At 46.3% G+C, this 27748-nt stretch overlaps 1 protein-coding gene across 1 annotated transcript in view; it reads right to left on the bottom strand.

Moving 5' to 3' along the window:
• Positions 1–27748, bottom strand: part of PTPRT (protein tyrosine phosphatase receptor type T) — a 668669-nt gene that overhangs the window by 481520 nt on the left and 159401 nt on the right. Inside the window, exon 7 of the mRNA XM_054574063.1 lies at positions 5608–5901. Within this exon, the coding sequence (XP_054430038.1) occupies positions 5608–5901 (294 nt within the window). The remainder of the gene's footprint in view (positions 1–5607; positions 5902–27748) is intronic.

Genomic DNA, 27748 nt, shown 5'->3' with positions numbered 1-27748 from the left:
CACAGTGAGGAAGGTCAGCTTAGGTTGTGATGCCCTCTCTCCAGGCCTGAGCTTCATTTCTAAATAAAGTTCATGAAGGGGCTTCCATGGGCTGGGTTCTCTGATAGGCAATGTAACCCATCCCACTGAAGCTTCACAACAAAACAGTGTATTGTAATATCCCATAAACTGAAAAAAGAAACTGAGGCACAGACAGGCGCACTCTTCTCCAGCTAGCAAATTGCAGCTTCAAATGAAAACCAGGTTCATTTTGGTTCTAAAGCTCCTATTCTTTTCACTCCATTCTAAGGACCTATTATCGCTTCATTGAACCTTTTTCATCACTCTGGAGACAAGATAGCGGTAGACACATCAGTTCAAGTGGAAGTCCACCAATGGATGAATAACATATACTGTGCAATCGCCCTGCAGGTGGAAGGAACAGGAAGAGAGCCGTCCAAATCTGCAGCATCTGCCCTGTTTCTGGCTGCACATAGTCGCTTTTCACATGGAGAGCCTGAGCTCTGGGAGATCACAATGAAGTGGGTGGCCTAGCAGAGGGCCTGTCATTCCCAGGAGCAAGCAAGCACATGGGGGCGGATTGTATGATCACTTGATTGCTGGGTTGTTGACTGGTGATTCCATACCGTGATGGAAAGATTGCTGTCCAGAGTCTGGCTCAAGTAGGGCTCTACAGGAATGAAGGAAAGAACTTTCCAGAAGTTAAGAAAGACAACTTGAGATGGCTGAAGGCCTGTTTTGGAGATAAGAAGGAATATATCCCCTGAGAGTAAGACCAGGATCCATAAGTGAGTGTTGCATGGAGACAGATTCAGGTTACAATGAAGGAGAGTTTCTCTGTCTGATGCTGGGTGATAGTTTAAGACATCAACAAGCAAGTGCCCAGGACATTCAAAGTGGTGCCTGCAGAAGAGATACAGGGTCAATCAGTGCTGTATCTGCCCCTCTTATTTTATCTGCCTTCCCTCCTTACTGACCTTGGTGCCTATTCTCAATGTCATTGCCCTTGGTTCTCCTTGGGGACTTCACATAGTTGATGCGAGCGGCCTGTCTGCTGCCCCAACTCTTTTACACCTAATGGATGCTCTCTGCTTCTACAAAGGACCCCATCAAGAGTTGGATGATAATCAGGCCAACGCTAGGTAGACAGTAATAGTAAACTCCCAGGATCCCCAGCAGTGAAATAGCCTGGAGAGTGAGCTTCCCATCAGGAGCAGCATCCAAGGTGAGGCTGGGGTGGGGGGGCACCAGACAGCCCTCCTAGGCCCAACTCCTATCACTGGGTATCTGCCCTGGGGGGTGTGCCAGAGGAAACCACCCACTGTCCTAGACAAGAAAACTGCTGAGAGTCCGTACTGCCCCATGATCATCATGTTCTGAAATGGGATTTCCCATTCGATGATGAAGAACAACTAAAGAATATGGCCCGCCTTTTCAGATGCCAGTCAGCCCAGAGAAACGGACAAGATAGACTTCCTGCTTTGATATGATGATTCATAATTGTAACAAGAGTAACAACAGCAGCAACAAATAATAATGATTTGTTTCATTATAAGCATCTAAAGAGCATTTTGAGCTTTCCGAAGCACTTTGATGTACATCATCGCATTTGCTCCCTGGGCCTGTGTCTCAGGAAGGATGGTGAATGATTAAATGGAGCAAAAGGAACAAAATGATGAATGGAAAAAGTAAATGAATGGAGCATCTAGAGAGAACATCATAAAGAGAATTAAATTGCTTTCATCAGCACCAGGAAGTCTCTCTGATTCTGAAATCCAGGTGCAATCAGATAATTCTCACAGCAGAGGGACAGGTAATCTGTTGGTCTCACCTGCTCTCCACGTTCACATGTACCATCGCCGGCCGCACAGCTTCGCCTCACGCAGAACGGATGCAGACCTAAATGCACTCCCTTGCCCCTAGATCATCTTTTGTGTTTCCCACCCCAGAAAATGGCTCTACACTCATCGCTCAGTCATTCCCAACCAGAAGCCTGGGAGTCTCCGCTTTGCCTCTCTTCTCCCATCCGCACCTTCCCAGATTCCCACCTGACAGTCTGTCCAGGCTCTGACTTTGGCTCAAAGTCTGGCTCTGAACTCCAGATCGTTGGTCTGGGATGCTGCCAAACTCTTATTGATGACGTCTACCCTTAAGGGTTGGACCTTGCCAGTGCCCTGATGGTGACCGGGAAAAGCCATAACGCATCCCCAACCCCAACTGCCCTTCCTGAACTGGCCTCCCTCTGGCAACTTTCTGGGCTAAATCTGAACTAGTAGCTTTTTGCTGCAAGCCCCTGCCTACTTTTAGCATGTCCTTCCTCAGCCAGCCACTGCCACCTGTGCCTAACAGAGAGTCTGGCTCATGGAAGTGATTCAGTGGGTGTCTGGTGGAAAAGGCTGTTGTTGCAGTGCAAGGCAGCCATTCATTCTCAGCTGGTCTCCACGGTGACCAATCTCCCTATCACCCAACCCCACACTCAGGTGGATACTTGCCGGGGAAACTCCATTAGCCCATATACTGGGGAGTCCCTTAGGCCAAAAGGCTTAGCTCTAAGCATTTAATTGTCTTGTAACCTTGGTTTGATGATTCTGAACCTTAGTTTTCCTCCCACCTACCTCTCAGAGTTGCCTCAAGGGCCAAACAATAGAATGGGCATTCCCAGAGCGGCGTGTTGGTGGGTCACTGGTGGCTGTGGAATATGGGTGTGCATCAGCATCCCCCAGGGGATTATTAAACCATAGATCTCTGGGCCCCAATCCAAGAACTTCTGAATCATTGGGTCAGGGGGAGGCCTGAGAGTCTGCATTTCTAATGTGTTCCCAGGGGTGCCAGTGCAGCGGGTCTGGGGACCACATTTTGAGAACCACCGCTCTAGGTCATTCTAAGAACATTGCTCTTCCCACACCAGCCCTGTTCTCCTCCATGAAGTCTGGTGCTTCAATACTCGACTTTATGTTTATGTGTTACTCTTCATGCTGTTTTGTGGGAATCTTAACCCAGCCTGTAAATTCCTCTGGGCAGAAATTAAACCTTGCATACTCCACGCTCTCTCATTTTCTGTTTTGTAAAATAATGAGTACATTTTCAGTGCAATTAATAATGAATAGGGAAAGGGTGGGAGGACTCCGACTACCAACCCCAATAAACAGCATCCACAAATGACTATCAACTTTGGAATTCTCTTAGAAGTTAATTACAAGGCAAAGAACATTCTATTATCAGTGGTAATGTGGGAAAGATTACCTTCTTGATGATACATTTTATAAAATGTGGGTTATTGAAGATTTTAGTCAAAACTTAAACATCAACATTTTCTTAAATATAAAACCACAAACAGCATTTCAACTCATAATTTTTATAGTGATAGTCAGACAATTGTGTTTTCAACATGTAAAATCCATTACACGGTCATGGCAACAATTTTCAATAGATCGTAAATTTTTATTGAGATGATCATCTTGCGATTGAATTTCAAAATGCATTATAGGATCATCAGCAATAAGTCCATGGGGGCTCATACAGTACTCTGAATATCATTCATAAAGATCAAAAACCCTGGAAACTCTTAGATTTACCCCGTGGAAAGAGGAAAGTCTCATCAGCAGGATCGAATCAATTATTTTTATGGATGGATATAGAATTGCAAAGCTGAGATAAGGTAGTACTTGATTTAATAACATATCTTATGTCCTTTTAAAGTGGTAAGTTTCATAATCAGGTTTCAATGAGGAATTTTACCAAAGGCCCCAGTTTTGAAAATAATCAAGAAAACGGCATCTCTCTCTATCATAGTGTTTCAATAACTTTCAAAGGAATATTCCCGAGCAATGGAAATACTAACTTTGGGTCACATGGTGCCAAGATACACTACTGAGATACTTTAGAATGGTTATTGTCAATTTCTCTAGACTCTTGTCTTGGCAACATGAATGCATTCCATCATGATCGGCATATTAGGAAACGCTCTGAGCATGACACAGATTTCACACTTGCAGTGTGGTTTTGTACAAGTGAGGCAGAAAACTGCGCCCAGTTGAACTGAGCCACACTGAAGACACACAGAGCACCCACCCCCAGTAGCTACCTGCTCCCTCTGTTCACCGCATCTGTTACGAGCCACACCCCTGCACGCCCGGTGCTGTGACTCTCCCCCACTGTCAGACAGCCCCCCTTCACTATTTCATAGCACCTTACAGGCTGCAACCTTCCTGATGCCCACGTCCACAGGCAAACGTCAGGACTTTTTAAGGTAACACACCATATGTATTGCCATTTTTATACACATCTTGGGCATTAACATATGTTAAGACTGTGCTACCATTGTTACTAGGTTTCTCTCTTTTTCTTTTCTCTTATGTGTCACTGATGAAGTACGAGTGTTGTGCCTCATGAGCCCAGGGGTTTTATTGCATAACTTTTCCTAGTGCAGTGACTCTTCGGAACACATTTGTCATATTATAGTGGAACTGACTCTATTTTACTTTGCTTTTTGTTCCACGGTGGTCACTGTGCTGATGGGTCTTCCTGTCCCCACCCTTTCCCTGCCATGGCTTCCCTGATCCCCCAGTGAGACACCCCCCGCTGCAGGGGGCACACACCCCTCTGTCTGCTCATCCCAGTGTGACCAATGAGCAAGGACATGCGAGTCAGGTACAAGTCCTGACTGTGCCATCGGCCAACGTTACGACTTTAGACAAAACATTTAAAAATAATGAGTCTCCATTCACTTATGTATATGAGATCGAAATACTTATACTGAAAGGTTACACAGAGGGGAAACATGAGATAACAAATAATGTGATTTGGAAAAAAAAAAGAACACTGAGTTCTTTTAATTTCTTGAGCTGCATTCAGAGCTGGAACATCTCAGGGACATAGTTAGAGACATACTCTCAGCCAACACCCCTAATTAGCAACTCCAGAGAGACCTGGAGCCCTCAGGGACATAGCTGGGTCCAAATAGCCCTCCCAGCCCCAGTCCCAGCCAGCAAAGTCGTACGCAGCATGCAGAACCACAGAGAAACAGCAGGAGCCAAGGATGCCCAGGGAACACTGATCCAGGAGGTAGTAGGGACAGGGAATCCAGAGGACCCTCAGAGGGTCAGTCCCAACCCAGGCTCTTAGGTAGTAGCCAGGAGCCCCCAAGGGACAGGGACCCAGGAGGCTCTTGTGACGAAACAGCTCCAGAATCCACTGAGAGACACTTTCAGAGCCAGGAGCCCCTCAAAGACAAAACTGGAACCAGGAACCCTTGGGGGAAACTGTCAAAGCCAAGAACTCATGAGGGCCCTCGGCCCAATGCAGGGATCCTCAAGGACATAGCTAAAGTCAGAAACCTTAGATACAGAACAGAAACCAGAAGCATTCAGAGGTCAAGTCCTAGTGAGACCTTCAGGGCACACAGTCAGATCCAGGAGGTCTGCAAAGATGCCACCAAAGCCAGAAGGTCCTCTCAGGCCAGGACCAGATCCCTGGTTGTTTTCCTGCACAACAGGACACACATTCATATCAAGAACCTTGAGAAACACTTGTCACGGAAAGCCAAAAGGAGGATCACTCACGGTGATGGCCAGACTCTGCAAATACGGTCAGGAAGGAGGCTCTTACCTGCGCACTTGGTCCTGGTGGTGAGCGGAGGCCCAGGTGGTCCTGTGCCCCCCTCTCCTGGCCTTGTGAGTAGAACCCGTATCTCATACTCCACGTCAGGGTCCAAGTGCCACAGCTTATAGTTGGGAGAGTCAACTATGTGGGTCTCGGCCCAGGTGCCGGTGGTGGTGCGGTATTCCACCTCCTTCAGGATGATGGGGCCGTCCCCGATGATGGAGTTGGCATTGGGCTTGATCCACAGGTATGTGGCCCCCACGGCCAGCAGCTCTGGGGGCGCGATGGGGGTAGGAGGCTCTGAAAGACAGACAGAGACAAATGTAAGGCACACGTGGTTCACAGAGCAGAATCTAAGCACGTGAGGAAAAGGGACAGGATTCCAGACAGAGCCATAACAAAACAGCCCGAATCCCATTTTAACCCCGTTCATGTCTTACTGTAATTTTCACCTTTTTGCACATTAAGAGCCCAAATCAGGATTTCTTCAGTAACTATATTTAATACTACTGTATCCCTTTCATTTAAAGGGAAGAGAGAAGGCAATTGTGAGAAAATGGTTTATCCAGAACCCAGCAAAGCTGTCTGAGTTAATATTCTGCTTTCCGTCCTCAAATGAGAACCTGTCTTTACTGGAGTGCAGTTTGGTTCAAACGCCAGGGGAGCCCGACGTTTACAAACAGTTCTTTGATAGGAATAGGTAGACTGCCAGCGGAAGTTCTCCCAAAGAGTGACTGGAGCCAAAGTAGCCAAAGGATGATGGCACCAGGAAGAATTCCGCTTCATCCTCTAGCAGGTTCCTCCAGCAGGGGCAGCGTCACTGGCCATAGCACCCCCAGTGGAAGTCAAGGGTCAAAGGTCAAGTCATGCCAAGTTATACTGCATTGGTTACCTGTTGCAACCCCTCTTCCACTAAGTTCTCTATCTTCAGCTAAATCGACCAGGCTTTCAACAAACATTTATGGTCACCTCCCACTGACAAAGCTGCAGAAATCTATGTGTATTTTGTACCTTCTTTTGCCACGAAATCTCACATACATTCATTACTTATGTAGTTCTTAGGATATCATCACCTCTGTTTTGATGGGAAGAAACCCTGAGAACTCAGGTGATGAGGACACCTTCCCCAGGTCATGGATTCAGGCAGGACAGAACCCACAGCTGCACGCCTCCCGAGACCAGCTCTCTCCCCTTGGGAGGCTGTTTACCTCCTAATGCCCGTTTTGTAAAAACCAAAGTGGATATATTGTTTATTTGTTGCAAAAAAAAAAAAAAAAAACTATACTGGAGCAACAATAATGAAAGTGAGAAGCAAGAGGAAATATGTTCCTTTCCCTATCACCTAACATAACAGCCTTTTTTACTTCTCCGTGTTCCATTCCAATTCCTATTCACATACGCTAACTTTTTCCATGGGGCTCCAGCAGCACACAGATACAAGATACATTTGTTTTTCCTTTAGTTATTATATTCTAAGAGCTTTGCTTATATACTACATGGATCTTACCATCACTGTCTTTTATAGCTACAGAATAACCCATCAGGTAATCACACTAACTACTTTCCAATTGTTACACACATGCATTGGTCCAAGTTCTACTAGGGTAAATACTGTTACAATAAACATCTTTGTGCAAATGACTCCAGTCCTGCTCATCTCATATTTTCTTAGGATCAACTTCCAGGAGTGGGATTATGTGTAATGGGGCACGAGCAAGTTAATGATTCTGTGAGCAGAATGAGGAAGTGTAGGGTGGGGGAGGTACTAGAGATGGAGTACAATATAGACGTGGTCCAGAACTTTTGGAGAACCTCTGCATTATTCAGGTGGCTGAGAAAGGTACGAGTTTCAGTTTGGAACTCAGGTGTGAGCTTCCGGGTAGATAAACTCAGTGTTTTCTTTCTAATTAATTACCTAGCAACAAAGATTCTCCACAAACACAATAATTGCTCTGAAATAGAGGTGGACAATATTTTTTCAGTGTGACTCAGAGCAAATCTTAAGGGACAGCTTCAGATTGCCTCTATTACAGTCTGCCATTTGGTCAGAGAAGGAAATTAAACAGATTAGTCAAGCTAGATGCTCTTCTTTACAAAGCCATGGAGGTTATTACTCAAGGCCTTGTTATCTCAAAGGTGTTTGCAAATTGATTTTTGGATAATTTGTTCCAGGTAGAGAAGTTAAGTTGGCAGGCAGATTATTTCTGGGCTCATCCTTTGTGCATTTTAAATATACAGAGCCTTTGATCACCATTATCAACTCTCCAGAGTTCCCATCAGTCTCCGATGAGGCCCCAAGGGTGGTATTTGTAGCTCTCTGATGACCCTGCCCGATTCCTTAATCTAATTATTCACAGACTGGCCCTGGACAGAATTTAGAGCAGCTGACTTCAAGGCTTTGGGGCTGGAGCAAGGGGCCACATTAAACTCTCTTCCATCAACTTTCCACCACGGTTTTTGTTCTCCTGTTTCAAGCATTAGCAGTCAATTGCTGACCACCAGAAAGAAAATAAAGTATTCGTCTTTCCAAATGTTGAGTCTCTTTTTGGGTATTTCTGATGGTCGGTACAAATATAGTTGCAAATGTTCCCACAAGTATATAAATGTCTCCATCTCAGATGACTTACTGGTTCACATGTCCACATGCACATGAGCCAATGCAGCCATCTCTCCCTCTGACCCCTCAAAAATATATATCAAGAGAACATCAGTATTTTCTGTACCTGGCACCAAAAAGCTATGAGATTATTGTTTTGGCTTTTCTTCTCTTTTTTTTTTTTCTGTATTCCATTGATTATCATTGACATTCTTTAGAAGGCACATGTACTAGTGGCTCAAAGAGACAGAAGCTGGGGTAAGACACACAGTTTTGGGGTTTTTCTGTTTTTGTTTTTGTTTTTCGGTAGGCACCACCTTTTTATAAAATGCACAGAGAGACCATGTCGATTTGTGTCAGCTCTCCTCTCTATCTGCGGTGAACTGTCCAACCAGACAGTGCAAGAAACCTATGAAGCCATCAAATGCAACCACCAGAGTCATTAGAAAGGAAACTGAGGCCCGAGGAGGGCTCATGACCTGTACAGCCAGAGGAAGGTGGGGGTGGGACATTAGAACTCAGGGCTCAGACGGCATCGCTACCCACCCTTTCTACACTTGGACTTGAGATATTCCAGGGATTAACTGGAAGGATCATTAAAGGAGCTTGACACCAGTAGTTTAGTGCTTTTGGGGATGCATGGGTCCTTATGAAAACCTGGTGACATATTCTAGACTCTCTTCCCAGGAAAATGCACATAAGCACATTCCCTAGAGTTTTGTGCAGCATTTCAGGAACCCACAAACCCTTGTAAAGCCCATGCATGATGCCCTGAGGAGTCTATGTTGAAAATAAAGGAAGACAGACCACATGCCCATAGTAGCTTACACTTCTCTGGAATCCACCCTTTGCTGTAGGGGCGGGAGGTCGGGAGTACAATCAGGTAAGCAGATGGAACTTGATGTAGAGGTCACAGGTCTGGTACTTCCCGGCTCCCAGGTTCCCAAACATTTGGGTGAAAATGAACATAAAAGGATTTCCATAGGACAACTCCAAGTCAATGCCTAGCTTCCGATGACCGTGACTCACTAAATACATTCACAGATTTAATATTTGGGATAAAATAGTTAAAGGATACAGACAACACCCTGCCCATGAAATGCTACAATCTAAGTAGAAATCTTCCGCAGAGGATGTCTTAGTAGCCTGGGTCAACAGTACAAAACACCACAGGCTGGACGGACTAAATAATAGACATTTCTCATAGTTCTGGAGGAAAGAAAGAGCTCTCCAGTCTCTTCCTCTTCGTATGAGGACATTCATCTATTACCTACTCACCTTCCAAAGGTACCAGCTCCTAATACAATCACATGGCGGGGCTGTTGGGGGTGGGGGCGTTGGTTAGAACTTCAACAGATCAATTGGGGGGAAGGAAGGGACACCAACATTCCATCCTTCGCAGTGATCATGTTTTCAAATCCACGCCTCTCTTCATAAAGGACTCTGTCCAATTGCTGGGGCCTTGAGATGAGCATTCTGGCAGAGAGCAACTCCCTGTGAAGGAAATCCTATCTGGTGTGTACTCTGTGCTGCTCATGTGCTGGAGTGCAGAGTGTGGAACTTAGCGGTGAAAAAATATATAGACCGTTTGTACCTATGGAATCAGAGGGTAAGGCAGCCAATTAGAGCAGCAATGACAATAAAGTGCAACGAGGGTCACGACAGAGGTGACAGAGACCAGGTATGAGGCCTGTAAAGGAACCTGATCTAGTCTACAGGCTAGGAAAGCTCTTCTAGAGAATGCTTAAGTATGACCTGTGGGCCCAGGAATTCATCTACATCTGTGGGCAAAGAGATTGTCCTGAGGATCCTGTAGTTCTGATTTGCTTGGGAAAGTGCACAGGGCCAGAATAGGAAACAAGGAAAACTAAGTGTCTGAACATTTGCTCATTCATTCATTATACAAACATGGAGTACCTGCTATATGTCATTCTTCCCTAGGCACTGCAGATACAGCAGTGAACAAAACAGACACAGTGTTGGTTGCCAGGAACTCAAATTCTAGCTTTCACTTTGAGGGCACCTCTGTCTCTCACTTCACTGAGAGACAGATGTGTAAGGGGGAAACTAAGTTGATTCCAAAGCTGCTGAAGATAAGGAAATCAGAGAACAAGCCAGGCCTAGGGGGGGCACCTATGAATCAACCAACTGATGCATAGCCATGCAACAGAATATTACGCAACAAGGAAAAAGGACCAAACTACTCATACATGACATGGGTGGAGATCAAAAGAAAATTATAGTATATAAAAAGAAGAATGGATGGTTCCATTCACACGAAAAGTTCAAGATCAAGCAAAGTTGATCTATGGCGATAAAAGTTGTAATTACAGTTACTTATGGGAACAGGTACTAAGTTGAGGCATGAGAGAACTCTCTAGGGTATTGGAATATACTACATAATGATTTGGGTGATAAAATATTAATAATAATCAGAAAAGTGTTACCTCTGGTGGAGTGACTGCCTGGACAGGGGTGTGCGAAAAGCGTTTGTGGTGTTAAAAATTTCTGTATCTTGATTAGAGTTGTGTAAGACTTCTCAAACCGTACATTTAAAATAGAGGTATTTTGCTTTGTGTAAATGACACCTAAAAAAAGACTAAGGAGAAGAAACACACAAAAGGATGACCTAGCAGGTAGGAAAGATGCCACTACACCTTACTGGGAACTAAACTGCAGAGTATTTGGGAAAATGAGCCTTTAATTCTCTATCATACCTCTAAACTGTACAAAGCCAGGAATAATTGTTTGACATTTGATGGCACTCTCTGCTCACAAATTTTGGAACCAAATCAAGAGGCAGGAAGCCTGGCCTCCAGGGTGCTGAGATGCACGTTGAGAGATGACTCTGGCCCCCTCCAGCCCACCATCAAAGACGTTCGAGGACAAGGCTCCGTGAGCCATCCACGAGGCCTGGGGAGCAACACCCCCTACCCCCCGCCAAGGCTCTCCTTCAACAAGGAGGTGGCGAGTTGACCCTTTAATGTAATTCTGCCTTGTCCTCGGGCAGCAATCTCCAGACCAATTCTGTCTCTCTTTTCCCTGCTGTGAGCTCTTGTAACAGTTTGACTCCCCAGAATTTCCTACAGAGAGCAAAAGTGCTTCAAATAGCCAGAGAACAAGCTTGGCGCCTAGGCATTGTCTGCTCCAGACAGAAATCAAACATTTTGAGAACAACAGAATGTTACAAAGATGAAAAGTGAGCCTTGACATGTTTAAGGAGGATATAACCTGGCCTCCCATACTGCCCACCAGCCTCCTCGCCCTACCTGATCACCTTTCTAACTGCACTGCTATTTAATGACCCACAAGGGTCTGCAGGAAGACCCCCACCCCACCCCCATGCCAACGTACACACATACCCACACACTATTTTATCATTCCCACTGCCAGACTCTTGCACATGCCATTTCTCCCAACTGGAATGTCTTTCCTTTCACTTTTAATCAAACTAAGCCCTTTCCTACCTCCCCCTCCACCAATTTCATTTCATAACTACTCATTTGTGTGAGGACACAGCACACAGTAGCTGTTCAAAAGCATTGTGCTGATTAGATACTCTACTGGTTGGCATGTGACACTGATTCATGAAGTTACAAACTGAGGATCAAAAGGCAGGAAGGGCACTGGCTTGGGGCTGGGGTCTGAGTTCCCCACAAGCCAGCTGGGCGACCCTGGACAGAACGCTCCACCTTTGTGGTTCTCAACTTTTTCATCTTTAGAATGAAAGATTGTTTCATAACTTAAATTTTAAAGGCGACTAAATGTTTTGCCAGAGACCATAGGGATTCTATGTGAATATTCTCACTGTCTACCCTGATGCAAGCTATTGGCCGTAGACTCCACCTTCTCTTTCCTCTCTGACATGGGCCCACGAGGTCCCTGAGCAGAATACAAAATGAGTAGATACGCTCGTCCCTTGGTGTCTGCGAGGGGTTGATTCCAGGACCCCCATGGACACCAAGTCTCTGGATGTTCAAGTACCTCATGTAAAATGGTGTGGTATTTGCATTTAACCTCTGCACACCCTCCCGTATACTTTAAATCATCCCTGGATTATTTATAATATCTAATACGAAGTGAATGCTATGTTACACTCTACTGTTTAGAGAATAATGACAAGAAAGCCTGGACATATTTAGTACACATAGAACCATTGTTGGCCTAACTACATGGTACATGACAGCAACAATGTAACTTCTTTTTTGGTTGGTTGACTGGTTGGTTGAACCCACTGATAGGAAACCTGTAAATACAGAGGACTGGCGGTACAGCATCCAACCGACCAGTAGGTGCCTACCAGAATTAGCCTTTGTGTCCTAGCCTAACACACAGTTAATGTTCAATAAATATTTGATGTTTTATATTAAATAGGTAGAGAAAATATTTGAAAGGTTTTCCCAAAATAAGATGTTGGGTTGGCAATAAAGAAATGAACAAAAGAAAGAAGGATAATGTTATAGAGAATAGTAAATGGACATCCACGCTGAGAATTAGAAGTGTTTGGGGAGGAGATCTCAAACAACTGGAACAGAACAGTAATCAGACACAGCTAAAAAAATGTCTTTGAAGTAAATGAAGTTCTGAGTTTGTAGACGAAGAGCACAGAGAGTTCCAGACAAAATCAATGAGGAGACTCCAACTTAAGCACACACTGGCAATATTTTGAAATACAAGATTCAAGGAAAAATCCCACGAGAATCTAGACAAAAACAGCTCTCCATCAAAACAAAAAGACTGAGAAATTAGTCCTCGGATTCCATCGTCGCAATCTGAAACCCAGGACAGGGGGGTGAGGATGGTAACTGTAATAACACAATGACAACAAGGAAACTGACAAACACTGCACATTTTTTATATACTTGTCACTCTTCTTCTGCCTTAAAATATTAACTCATTTAATCTTCACAGAAACTCTGGGGCTAGAAGCTGTTATGACTCACATGTTTTTGAAAATAGGAAAGATATGGATTAAGTAACTTGCCCAGTGTCAATGAGGAAATCACAGAGCCAGGATTGGGGCCAAGGTGGCTTTCCCAGGGGTCTGAACTTCCAAGCACAATGTCACAGCACACACACCAGGTTTTAAGAGGGTGTCTCACGTCCCCTGGATTTTACAGCCACTAAGCTGTGGTGCATTTGCAATGTCAATGAAAGGCACTTTCAGACTCTGAAGAATGTAGAAGACGTACCATCTACTTACCCTTCCTTTACAGAAAAATTACATTAAGATATACCCCAGTCTGCCCTGGCATGACTCCAAATCGCAACCTCTGTCTAGGGCGGAGGAATTGAGATATTAAATGGGTCGGCCCTGTGGGAAGATTACTACCGCAAGACCCCTCTTTCCTGGGTGAGAGTCTAGACAAGAGAGCATCACCTCCTGCCAGACTGAACTGGAGACATAACCCAAGCTGTAAAAACAGAACTTCATGCCTCTCTTCCCAATGGAATTTAGAGTATGCTTAATAACAAGCAATTTCATTACGAATGCTTAACCCTTGCTTTGGCAATCATTTTGAAAATAGACGTGAAATCATTCCATGGAAGAGTCTCTCCCTCACATAAGAATCTCCATAGGTACAGAAGTTCAATGTTAACTCAATCAAAATAAATGACAAAAATCCCACCTACTCATGCCTGTTAAAACACCTAGCCATAAACGCACCAAAACGTCCATGCTTTCCTTAGAGCTGTGAGTGAATGAGTGCTATTTTCTTTTTTTTCCTTCCTTTTCTTCTCTGTTTTTCTACAAATGTTCTCTAATAAGCCCACATTCCTTGTTCATTAGACAGGAAGCATTTTAAATAAGTAAGAGTTGCCTGTATTTTGAGCTTTTGCAACTGGGGGGACCTCTATGGGCGTTCTGTGACCCCAGTCACCAGCAGTGTTTAACAGCTCACTCGCCCTCTCATCTGCCCAGGTCTCTGGCACCAGGTAGCAGGAACCACGAACCACACCGGTGTCCATGAGCCCAGCCAGTACCCTACCACGGCTCCCTAACAAGGACAGAGGGGTCCTGGCTGCTCTGGCACTGCTCCAAGCCATTCACCACAAGTGGCGACCTGACTTCCAATAGCCCTCTCATCGTAGCCACTGATATTTTATAGCAATCTCCCCTGCAGGGACCCCAACAAAGCAGATGATATTATTCCCATTTCACAGACGAGGACACCAAGGCTCGGCTGTTTCAGGTAGCCTGCCTAATCTCACCTCGCTAGTCAGTAGGTAGGCTCAAACCCAGGTTATTCTCAAAGTTGGCACTGTTTCCTCAGTACTACACTGACCCTTTTTATGCTGCAGGTATTAGCGTGAAAAGAAGGCTTGCATTTCAGCTCCATGGCCTGTGAAGATGGCAGGATCACCAGGGGGTTAGCAGAGCACCAGGCACTGACCTAAGGGCTCCACAGGCATTAGCTTATTTAATCCCGGCAAACTCTTTCCAGGCAGGTGCTATTATCAGTCTCATTTCATAAGTTAATTTAAAGTCCCAGAAGCTTAAAGAAGTTGATGGCTCACAGTTATAAAGCTAGTAAGAGATGGAACAAGGATTCGATTTAGGAAGATTCCAGAGCAGTTCTCGTAATCACGAGCTCATACTATCACATGCTAATAATATTCCCACGGTTGAGGAAGACCAAGTGATTCATACAAGGTCACAGAGGAGTGGTCTAGGTCGGCAGGAGAAGCCAGACCAGATAAACTGTAGTTTGTTAACCCAGCAGCAGTGACAGTAGCCAGCAGTCATAGAATTACATGTGGCAGATAGAGGGACGTCACTGAGCTCTACCTGCCCAGTGCAGAGATTCCCGACATGTAGCTGTGACTGAGCCAGAAGACCTCCAAAGATAAGGGGCACACTCACTGTTGTCCACACAATTGGTGAAGGGTTTCAATAAAGTACTTTGAGATGTAGACCAGAGGTCTCCCTCCACCTGCTGTTCACCAGGGTGTCACCATACCCCCAAGAGCTGGCCTCTCTCCACCTGTGCAGGCCCCCTGGTTGCTAAGCTTTCCTCACTCACAACTTGACACACAAGTGATGCACAAGTAGGGCAGGCACGCCTGCTTGTGCTGTTCTCTCTGCCAGATCCTTCTCCCCCTCCTGCAGGGGACTCCCCTTTCCTGTCTTTCAAGAGTTGGCTCTCCTCTGGGTGCTCTCGCCTCAAGGTCGTGCCTCTGTGCTCTGTGAGTGTCCTCGCCCGGGGTTCCGAGAAACAGAGCATGAGACAAGGATTCTGTGCAAGTGGCAACTGAAGAAGAGTTCGTAGAAGGAGGCGGGATAGGGGGAGGGTCAAGAAGCCAAACAAGGGGGTGGTTTTGGCTGTAGACTAGGGTCAGGCTGTTCCCACAGGTGTTCTGGAGCCCAAAATGCACCACCTTGTGGTCCCCCATTGGGGTAAAAGGTCGGCCATTTGTATCTCTGTGTCATTAGTTGGATGTGGGCTGCTCTAGGGGTACAGACATTGCCCCTTATTCCGTTTCCTAGGACTTCTGTAGCTAACCACTACGAATGGGATGGCTTAGAGCAACCAAAAGTTATTGTCTCACAGTTCTACAGGCAAGAAATCTGAAACCAAGGTGTCACCTGCACCATGTTCCCTCCAAAGGCTCTAGGGAAGAATCTTCCCTTGCCTCTTGTGGCTTCTGGGGTTCATGGGGGTCCTCTGTCTTTCCTGGCTTATAGATGCATCGCTCCAGTCTCTGCCTCTGCCTTCACATGGCCTTCTCCCCTGTGTGTCTGTGTCTCTTTGTTTAAATTTCCCTCTTCTTAGAAGGGCTCCGATCACACTGGATTATTGCCCATCTTATTCCATTTTAACATAAATCACGTCTGCAGAGACCCTGCCTGTTTCCAAATAGAGTCATGTTCTGGGGGTCCGGGAGGAATGTGCATGGCTGGGGGGAAAGAGTATTCAACTCAGTACAAGCAGAAGCTATGAGGAGCCTTTAGCAGCCAACAGTCATGGCAACGAGGGGTTGCATACACCAGCCTGGTAAAAGGGACTTGGACCAGGGACCGACAGTGTCCCCTGTAGTGGGTAGCACCCTCCTCGGTGCACCCTGAGCACACATTCATCACAGAACTTGCACTTTATACGTAGGTCACCTTAAGGTGGGTTTGTCCCAAGGACACAAACAAGCCATTTTTGCCAGTGGCCCCAGATCCTAGCATGGGGGGCTTTGCTGGTGAAGTCACAGCACTCCAGGAAGCCTTCCCTCCCCACGGTGCCAGTGCTAGCACCCTTAAGGACAAGGCTGTGACCACTTGTATTCTTCTCTTTTCTGGCATAAATATTGCTAGTTCATAGGATTCTAGGTAATTTCATTCTGCAGCATGGCATCTGTTCCTCTACCATCCTCATCGTATTTTAATCTTCCCCATACAAAGAATAGTAGTAGTTCAAGTTCGAATGTGAATTCCAGCTCAGCCACCTTTTAGCCGTACGCTGCAGAGGCCGCCGCCACCAGCCCATACTCCCTTGACCTAGCCTGGAGGTACCTGGTAGTTTTGGTGGTTGGTATCTCCATGTGCTGATGACTTTCTACCCTCAACACATACACATCCTTGCCTGGTGGCTTTCTGTCACCATCAGAGTGTGAGGGCCCCAGTGTAGGGCAGGCTGGCCACGCCAGGGTGTTACCACCCCCAGGAACAATTCTTTCCCAATAAAGGTTGAGGGTTGGTGATTGTATACTCAGTTCTCTTGGCTGCCGGTGAGGCAATGGGCTTGGTTTGTTCGGTCTTTGGGAGGATCTCCAGGGGGACTGAGCATCCGGTACCACCAGGGCTGCCAGGTCATTACTGCCCTCGTATCTCCACCAGTGTTCCCTTCAATTTCCCAGTAATGTCCCTGCATACCCTTGTCTCAGGGTCTGTTTAGGAGAAAGCCAAACCAAGATATCATGCAAGCCAGGGAAAGTTGTTTCAGTTTCCTTATCTGTAAATGGGGGTGGCAACGAAGCTTAAATAAGGTATTATGCTCAACAACCAAGAAGAGTCCTACCATGAAACAAGTGCACCATGCTAGCTACTGTTACCTTCACCCTTCCTTCCAACCAGCAGCCGCTGGACCATGCAGCAGTCAGTGGCATACCTAGCAGGGCCCACGTTTTGGGTCGTCACAGAGAGACACAAAGATCCCATTAGAAGCATCCCCCTTCCTGTGTCAGGATAACAAGGGGCCACAGCAATATCAGTATGGACTCCTGCCAGCTCCACATTTGCTTGTGGACTCACAAGCAAATACGTTTAAGTGCTCAGCATGAGTCTACTTAGCACAGTCACGTTGCAACCACAATTCAATGACGACTGAGCACCAGGCGAGATCATGTGATCTGCAACACTCTGTCGGCTCCTGGTTCCTCTTTCTCCCCCTGCACCTCAACATTTTTAAGATCACTCTTCACTTAGGGCACTTCGCAGAATTAAGAGAGGAGTGATCACTCTAGAAGAGCCTTTCTTTCCTTACGGGCTAATCAAGAGTCCTAAGAAAGTCTGAGTTGATAGTTTATCTCCCCCAGAGAGGGGCCCTGGAGAGCCAGGATTCTAAACCTTCAGAATCAGAGGCCACGCGGGAGCTTCTTGCTCCAGAACAGCACAGGCCCAGGGTCAGGACCCCCAGCCTCCCTGGCGGCACCTGGGTCCAGCAGTCTGGCTACAAAGAATTGCGTAGAAGGAGCCCGTGACTCAGCCAGGCTGGATCTCTGAGTTCAGAGACACCCAAATCTGTGTACCCACATGATGGGGAGAGCTGTTGGCACTGCCACGGGGCAAGGGCCAGCTAAGGGCCTGGCTCTCCTCTGCGACTTACAGACGTGAACTCATTTATTCCTCATCTCATACTACTAAAGTTTCCATTTTACAGTCAAGGAAACTAAAAGAGTGTGCCAGTTATTTCCTCCACATCTTGTAGGTTTGGTATGATTCTGGGCTGGAACTCCTGGGCTCCCTTTGCCGGCTTCGGTTCAGTCCTGCCAACGCGGGGCTCTACATGGAGACTGGAAGCTGGAGGATGGAAGAAGATGCCCTCTTCCTGCTGTGAGGTCCTTTCAGCATCACTCCAGCAACAGAGAGGGCTGTGCTTCAGGCTCTAGTTTCTCCTGGTCCTCATAGGATCCTTCACTCAGCATCTCCCCAGGGGTACTAACAGCAGCTAGGCCAGGCCCCCTTACGGAGGCAGGGCCTCCCACTGCAGACGCCCAGCATCAGCCCTACAGGCCCTTCCTCCAGACCCCTCTTCCCATGTGTTACCCTGGCCCCAGGTGTAGCGGGTGCTTCCTGCAGTGCCTGCTACTTTAGTGCCCCACGTCTGCCCCGGCAACCTGTTGACATTTGTGTAATTCCCTTCAACAAAAGCTCTTTGCTTGAAATACCTCGTATGCAAGTTTCTTTGGGGTTTCCTTCCTGGACCCTGACTGATACAGGAGAATATTATAATGATCTTCATTTTGCATGGGAGGAAACTAAGGCACAGAAGTTGAGTAACTTGCCCAAGGTCACATAGCTAGGACAGGGTGACGCTGGGTACCCAGCAGTCTTGCCCTAGTCTGTGATTTTAAGTGATGCTCTGAACTGCCCTGATGTTCCCGAGTGTCCAGCCAGCCAGAGAGTGAGGCAGGTAAAGGGCAGCCAGAGAGATACGGTCTTTTGTTCAACAAATCAGTACTGAGGGCTGATTCTTTGTTCTGAGGATAGTGAGTCAAAGTGAGCAACTGTCTTTACCCTGGAGGAACCTACGAGACCAGGGAATGAAATAGATGCAGAAATTAATAATCTCCAGACTAAAAAAGGCTGGACCGTGGCAGTAGCAGGAGCTTGCGGACACACAGAGTGTGGTCCACAGACTAATGGCCCCCAAAGATGTCCAAGTCCTACTCTCCAGAACTTTGTGTGGCAAAAGACACTTTGAAAATATGATCAGTGATCTCGGGTGGTGAGAGGATCCTGGAGTATCCACGCGGGCCCGATGGAATCACAAGGGTCCCTGTAAGCGCAGGAGGGAGGCAGAGAGACTGCAGTCAGAGGGGGGTTGAGAGATGCGGTGCTGCTGCCCTTGAACATGGACAAACGGGCGATGAGCGAGAAATGCGGGCAGCCTCTAGAAAACTGTAAAGGGCAAGGGAACAGATGGTCCCCTAGGGCCAGAAGAGACGCAGCCCTGCCAACCCGTTTTCGACTCTGACTTCCATATTTGTAAGATAATAAATTTGTGCTGTTTTAAGCCCCTGTTTGGGGTCGTTGCAGCAGCCTTCGGAAACGAATACAAGGAGGTGATCAGAAGGAGGAGATGAGGAAGGGTTTCCTGGGGAAATCAAATATAAAGTGATGAAATGCGAGCAGAGTCCACCAGGCACCTGGCGAGGAGGGAGCCTTCAGAGATGAGAACACACTGGCTCATTCCGGAATGGCACACGCTGCTGAAACACAGATGGGAGTGGGAAAAACAGCAAAAGAGCCAACAGAGAGGTTACCAGGGACCAGATCAGCAGAGTCTGTCTGAGGGGCACCGTGAGGCTTTGTAAGCAGACGTGGCACATGTCCTTTCCGGCCACCTCCTCGGGGTGCAGGCTGGAGAATGGGTGGGAAGGAGAGAGACTAGAGTCAGGGGGAGACACATCCATTACTGAAAGGGAGAGATGACGGAGGTCTGGACCAGGGTAATGACCATGGGGCTGGAGAGGGACTAGACACAGGACTAGGAGACTGGCCAGGACTTGGTCCTTGATGGGATTTAAGCAGCAGAGCCATGGGACCAGTATAAGTAGGAAGCCAGGATTCAGCAGGCTGGGTGAATCCCCACATGTGCATGCCTGCGGGGCCCCAGTCTTCCTTTGACCCCCCCCCCCGGGCTCACCCAGTCCACATAAGTGGGTGTCCACTTCCACTTCCTTGCCTCGCATCCCGGGACACTGTACTGGCTTCTCCATGCCACGCCTGATCCTCTGCACTCCAGCTCTTGCATGTTCACATTCATTTTCACTCACGAAGGGCTGTGAGGTGTTTTGAAAGTACACAATCACTGGGCCCGATGGATAGAGTTGGGTTTGTAACCTCTATCACTGAATTGCGTGGCTTTGGGCAAGTTACATGATTTCTAAGCCTCAGTTTCCCCATGTATAAAGCCAGGCTGATGGACCATACCTCACAGGGTCCTTGTGAAGCCCAAATGTAAATGCCTGGGACTTGACAGGCCCTGTATAAATGTATTACTCCCTTCTCCCCACCCCATCGCCCTATCCATGAATGGGCCGCTCAACCCAGCTTCTCAAGCCTCCTGTGATCTCTACTCTCAGCACCTTGGGCTCCTGTAGCAACTGTGATGAAATCAATTTCGGCGTTATGCGTTAGGAAGCCGCCAGTCTCCCAGTGGGATGGTTAACTCACACTCAACAAGCACGAGGGGGGAAACATGGCAGCCATCTTAACAGAGCACGTCTGAGAGAAGCAAGAGTAGAGGAAAAACAGTGGGGTGGGGGGAGGGGGAGGGTTGGTGGGAGGGAGGGAAGAAATATGCAATTCAGGTTGACCTGAGTCCGGGCAGCTTCATCAGTTGCTATGCTACCAGCCAGTGAAAGAGAGAATGAAGGGGGCTGGGGCTTTAGAGATATTGTTATTTTGCAGATTTCTCTCCTGGCATATCCCTAGTGCAGGGGGGAACTGCATAATTAGTCTCTAAGCTGCTGAAATGGCTGGAAGTGACAAGAAGTATCTACTGCTCTGAAGTGTCAAGAAAGGGTGTCCAGTGAATTCAGGGGCTCGCCCACAAGAGCCTGGTCAGTTTGTGGGAAGAGTGTGAGAAATGACTGCCCCCTTTAGGTGAGGACACTAAGAAGTGAGCCTCTTCCCCATGCCCCCGGTTCCCCTGGGGTTGCCTCCCGGCTCTGCGGCATTCAGCACGAAGAGTTAAGAAACCGGTAGCAGCTCTTTGGGAAAGGAGTCTGAAACCACAGAAAGCTGCAAGGTCTCCTAGGCCGAGACCATTTTCCCCACCCCCCACGGCCACAACTCTGACTGGGGCAGGTGTGCACCGGGCTCTGGCACTAGCATTGATGGCTTCGGGGCAGTGCCCACTACAGACCCCTGAAGCTGGTACTTCCGTGGCAGGTGGAGAATAGGAGAGACAGGAGGAAGCAAATTTATTGAGGGGTTATCCCATTTCAGGCACTATCTTAGCTATTTCTAAAATCTTACTCCTGTACTTTAGGCAGAGGGGAACCCAAAGAAATACATAGCGACTTCCAAAAGAATCCACAATATGACAGTTTTAGATAAAACATCTTCCTTTGGAAAGAATGCTACTAGAAAATATAAGGTGAAATAAGCTTGAGTTTTTACGTGCATAAAATATTTCGAGGAAACACCACGTTTACACAAATCATTTCATAGGCTACAAGAGAAGACACACTTCCAAACTCCCTTTACAAGCCCAAGGTAGCAGTCACACCAAGACCTTACAAAGGTAACACAGGAAAAGAAACTTCTGGGCCCATTTCTCTCATAAACATGGAGATAAGTACCCTACGCATTATATTAGCAAACCAAACCTGGTGAAATATGAAATGAATAATTGATCATGGCCAACTTGGCTTTCTTCCAGGACTACAAGATCAGTTTACTTTTAGAAAATTAATCAGTATAACTCATCATATTGACAGACTAAAAGATAAAAATCATGTAATAGTCTCAAGAGATTTCAAGGAAGCACTTGATGAAAGTCAGTATCTATTCATGATAAAACCATTAGCAAGCTAGAAACACAAGGCAAGTTCTTTGGTCTGGTAACAGGTGTCTAACACATGAGTTTAACATCCTAATTACTGGCAAAATACTGAATGATTTCCCTTGATTTCCCCAGTTCTACTGGGTGTCGTAGCCAGTGCAATATAGCAAGAAAAAGAAAGGAAAGATACAAGGATTGGTAAGAAAGTAAGAAAGCTTTCATTATTCATGGACTGCCTGGTTGTGTATGGAGAAAAATCCCACAGAATCTCAAATTATGATGAAAATTAAAAAAATGAATATATTAAAGCCGATGTACTTTACTGTATTACACGTTAGATTTCAATTAACAGAAAGAGTTCTAAGTCATCCATCTGTACCATATGTATAAATTTTCTAACCTTGCTTCTACTTCTGCCTTCTTCAGATCCATTTTCTACCCTATACCCCAACCAGTCCTCCTAAAATAACAACTTTGTTCCATCCTACAGCCTCCGACACCATGAGCGATGTGGTCCCTGGCCACCAGTTCAGCGTCGTCTCCTGCATTTGTCCCTCACAGCTCAGGCTTCAGACATGCAAGTTTCTTTGTAAATATCCCTAATGTGTTACTTTGCACCCATGGGCCTTTGCACAAACTGTTTCTTCGTTCTCCCTCTTCTCCTGGTTCATTCTTCGTATCTCAGCTCCAACCTCACTTCCTCAAGGAAGCCCACCCAGACTTCCCCCATGTTCCCAGACATTCTTCTTCAGAGCACTTATGTTTAGTGTGACTGTTCATGCTGGTCTTCCCCACTAGACTTGAAACTCCATGAGGGCAGTGGCCACTTCACTCCTCACCATCTTATTCATGGCACCCGCCTTGGTCCTTGGCACATAAAAATGCTTCGTAAATATTTGCTGAATGAATTAAGTCAAAGCAAAGTCGGAAGAATTCTGTTCTGCTGTCAGCCAATCTGACTTTTTCCTTAAAGCTTTGGAGTGATGGATAGTGTAATGAATAGAGAGGGGCTGCAACAACTGGTAATGGGATGTCACTAGGAAACCCCGCAGTATGAGAGGTGTCAAGCAGAAATGGCCCACTAGGTGCGGCTGAGGACTCAGTGCATCACTTTAAATAGCAGTGCTCATTCTTTTTCATTAAACCTTTTATTTTGAGATAAATTATAAATTTACACTAGTTGTACACAATAATACAGGGATCCTGTGCATCCTTCACATAGCCTCCCCAATGATAACTTTGTGCAAAGCTTTTTTCATACAATTAGCCCAACCAGGATACTGACCTCGGGACAGTCAAGACACGGGACCTCAACCACCACATGGACCCCTCGTGCTGCTGCTGTAGAACCGCATCCACCTCCTCATGCCTCCGCCCCAGCGTGAACAGCTGGGAACCACCAATCCAGTCTCTTATTCCTATTTTTTTATATTTTTCCAGTTTTATTGAGAAATAATTGACATACATCACTGCGTAAGTTTAAGGTGCACAGCATATTTTAAAAATTTTGACATTTAAAAAATGACAATATATCATCTCCTGGGATTGACTTTTTCCACTCAGCATTATCCCTAAATATAAAACCTGGTTGTGGAGCACATCTGCAGAGGTCCCTTTTCACCGCTGAGTGGCATTCCAGGCTACCCGTGTCCTCCAGTTTGTTTGCCCGTTCACCTGCTGCAGGACGTCCAGGCTGTTTCCAGCTTTCAGCTATTTCAAATAAAGCCACTAAGAACAATCATGATGGTACAGGCTTTTGTGTAAAAATATGCTTTTCTTGCTCTGGAATAAATATTCAGGACTGACAGTGCTAGGGCATAAGGAATTTGGAACTGCCTTCCAGAGTTGCTATGCCATTTTATTGATACATTCCCTCCACCAATGTGAGACTAATCCAGGTCCTCTGCCTCTTTGCCAGCATCTGGTGCTATCATTTTTTTAGCCATTCTAAAAAGTATGTAGTGATATATCATTGCGATTTTAATTCCTACTGCCCTAATGACTAATGATACCGCACGTCTTCTCATGGGCTTATTTGCCATCTGTGTATCTTCTTCAGTGAACTGTCTGCTCATAACTTTTGCCCATTTTCTAATTGAATTGTTAGTCTCTGTTTGCTTGTTTTTGTATTAATTTTTGTCGTGGAGTTTTAAGAATTCTCTATTTATTCTATGTACTAGTCCTTTGTCATGTCTGTGGTTTGCAAATATTTTCTCTCACTCTGGCTTGCCATTTCTTCATATGAGCTTTCGCAGAGCAAAAGTTTTGTTTTAATTAGTTCAATTTATCCATTTTTCCAGTTATAAATCATGCTTTTGACGTCAAGTCTGTGTTAATTTTTTTCCTTTTGTCTCTGCTTAAATTCATCAGTGCTCACAAATCAGTTTAGACTCCTGACAAAAGTGTGTTCAATCAAACATTAAGGTGACAAACATACAACTATACTTGATTTTGTGTCCAGCCATAGTTTCTCAATAACACAGAAAAGCTGAAACAAAAAATCCATTTTGTTCTGCAGGTTTTAGTGGCACTCTTCATTTATTTTTTAGAACTACAGTATTTTTTAAATTATGTTTTCAATCAGTTGCTTTAAGATAGGAAATAGGAAGTATATGCTCAAAACTATTAAAAAGACTTAAGATAGTAAAATCCAGAATGACCTACAGCCTGTATCCAGCACAGCACTGCCCTTCCGAGTCCCCTCACTGAACTTGACAGAGACGATGAGCGAGTTATCCAGCATCGGTCAGTGAGTCATTATTAAGCGGTGGTCCGTCTGGAAAGCATAAGCTCTACTTAGATATGTATTTGATATGTGACTTTTATCACTGCAGAGCTCCAAAGAGCTAAAACTCAACATCTCTTGCACACGAAAATCCTGAACAGTCTCTACAAATGACCATCCGCTGGGGGCAGCCAGCCTCTACAATGGCCCCCAGTAACTCGGGGCTCCTGGTATCCACACTCTTGTGTACCCTGGCCCTTTGAGAGTGGGCTAGAGCGCCTGACTCCCGTCTAGCACAGTACGGCAAAAGTGGAGTGGTGATGTGCCTTCTGAGGGTAGTTGCAAAAAGATGACCATCTTCCTTGTCTCCCTCTCCCTCTCGCCTGTTTTTCTGTCCATCCCTCTTCGTCTCTTCTTTTCCCCATTCCTTCTCCCCTTCTCCCCCTTCTCTCCTGCTCTCCCCCTCCCTTCCCCCTCCCCCTTCCTGACACTCCTTCTCCCTCTCTCTTCCTCTCCCCCTCCCCCCTCCCTGTTCTCTCTCTCTTCCCTCCCTCCCTCCCTCCCTCCTCTCTTCGTCTGCTCCTTTTCTCTCTGCCTTGTCGTGAGGAGTCTTAAGGAGAGGCACACATTGCAACGAAGTCCTACCTTGAGCCAACAGCTAAGAAGAGGCCTTGATGCCAATAGCCATGTGAGTGAACTCAGGAGCAGATCCTCCCTCAGTCAAGCTTCAAGATGACAGCAGCCTGTGACAGACCCCCAGCCAGAACCTCTAGTCATGCTGCACCAGGTTCCTAACCCTCACCTAGGAGATCATAAATGCCTGTTGGTTTAAGCCAGGGGTCCCCAACTCCAGGCCACTGACCAGTACCAGTCAGGGCCTGTTAGGGAACAGGCTGAACAGCAGGAAGTGAGCCTGAATGTAACGCATTTGAATCATCCTGAAACCTCCCTGCCCCCGCCCCCCACAGCCAGTCCATGGAAAAACTGCCTTCCACGAAACCGGTCCCTGGTGCCAAAAAGGTTGGGGGCCACTGGTTTAAGCCACTACATTTGTGGATCATTTTTACATCATCGTAGATGACTAATACATTACACACATTCCATATATAACTGAAATTTTGAAGGTGTATCACCAGACTTTTTTGTAACTAAAAAGAGAAAAGTCTTGGCTAAAAGTTAACGTATAGAGGCCCAAGCAAATGTGCACATGCACACATACACATACACACACGCACACTCAATGCTTGAAGTTTCCTTTCAGATCAGTTTCAGAGTCACCTTTGAAGGTGAAGCTCACAACAAGGCAAAAGACCGCAGAAGGTATGGCTGAATCTATTTGAGATAAAAATAAAAGGAAGCATTCTACTCATTGAAGGACACCCTCAAAGGAGGCATTTTAATGCACTTAAAACTGTACTTGAACCTTGGTGACCCCCGAGTTTCATTTTGCAGTGGTAAGCAAACAAGGGAATTAACATCTGGCCATTTTATATATTTCTTCTGTATATTACATGAATAGCCATATGTATGAAGGCACTACTTTTGCAAAATACTTCAAATGAAAATAACTGATGAAGAAACTGTCAGCAAGATCTGGATGGACATTTGCACGGATGGGACTGAATGTAAGACAGACACAATTGCAGGGCAGAACAGAGGGGCGTACACCAAGGTACTACGCAGTCAAACGTCCTAGCGGGTAGAGTATTATTTAGTAATAAAAGCGAGCCCTACCATCTGCCTCTTTATTTCTTGACAGGGTGGTATAAAATAGAGAAAAATGTTTAAAACTCTGCTTTGTAGTCATATATGCAATAAAAGGAGAAGTGAATGTGAAAGCTTGCCTTGCTTCAGAGGCGCACGGATGGTCTCAGTGAAATTGCTATCATTCCTCATTGAGGAAAAACACACATAAGTAATAACAAAGTTTTAAAAAATCTTGCCTCAAACCTCATCTAGACCTTAATCCAGAAAGCAATCTGATTAAAGCCACATATACCACAGGACAAACAGGTTTAATGCAGCAATTTTCCCAAGGCATTAACATTTTTTAAAGGAATTGATCTCTAAGGGCATCGTTCCTACCCAGCTCTTCACAGCGTGGAGGCCTTTACGGCCTCTTCAAATAGCCCCATGAATTTCCTCTCCTACCTTTGATTCCCCTAAAGGAAAGGAAATGTTACTTGGACTATGTGTTCCTCACAGGAATCCCCAATGAGGTTGGGATGCACTCAAGACTGACCCCAGATTATCCCTGTTCTGCCCGGAAGGCTGTGTGGGAACATGCCAGGCTCTCAGGGACAACTCAAAAGCAAGCAGTGCCTTTGCAGACAAGAAGCAAAAGCAGAGTCCTGTAAGAAATGGGAGGGTTGCTGTGGGAACTCTGCGGGCTAGACGCTCCCGGGAGCCCCTCGAGAGAGAGAGCTGAGCTGGACTCCCACCCGGGGTCCGTTCCCCACGCCGTGCCAAGCACAGCTTCTACTAAAGGCCCTCTGTGTGAAGCCATTCCACTCGTTAAAACAATCCTTCCTGGTTGCACAGAGGCTCAAACTTCGTTGAGATCACACAGAGAGGTGATAAAGCTCCTGATGTTGAGTTCTTAACCCTTACAAACTTAATAAACATCCCTGGGGTGAGACCTCAAGTGAGTCTTTTTTTAAACACCCCATTTTTTCTCAATCTCAATGTGCAGCCAAGTTTGAGAACCTCCCACACGTATGGCCTGTGGGTAACTCCCAGCCACCAGGCGCTTTTGTTAGTCACGCTGTATGTGTCTGTCTCTCATCCCAGCACTGAGGCCGCAGTGGATGAGCGCAGGAATGAACGGCGGAATGGACGAATGAATGGCCTTCCTCATCTGTCTGTCTCCTCCTGGCTCAGGGATGTGGGAAGGACTTCTAGTGTTTGCAGAGAGCCCTGTGTAGATGACCCACGAATGGTCACGCTAACTTGTGGCGCTGCCCAGGAGGCCAGGCAGTGAAGGCAAGCGACGGTGAAGAAATCCAGTCTCATGAGGTGTTCTTGGCAACCAACCCAAAGAGCGGTACGAAGCACAGTCCCGAGGGGTCAGAGCATCACCTCCTACTCTGCACGCCCGCAAAG

Source organism: Pteronotus mesoamericanus, unplaced genomic scaffold, assembly GCF_021234165.1.
Source record: "Pteronotus mesoamericanus isolate MK-2021 breed Mesoamerican mustached bat unplaced genomic scaffold, CSHL_Meso_final contig_25, whole genome shotgun sequence".
NCBI classification, from domain to species: Eukaryota; Metazoa; Chordata; class Mammalia; order Chiroptera; family Mormoopidae; genus Pteronotus; species Pteronotus mesoamericanus.
Note: the sequence above shows the minus strand (reverse complement) of the source record. Positions and strands in the feature narration are given on the sequence as shown.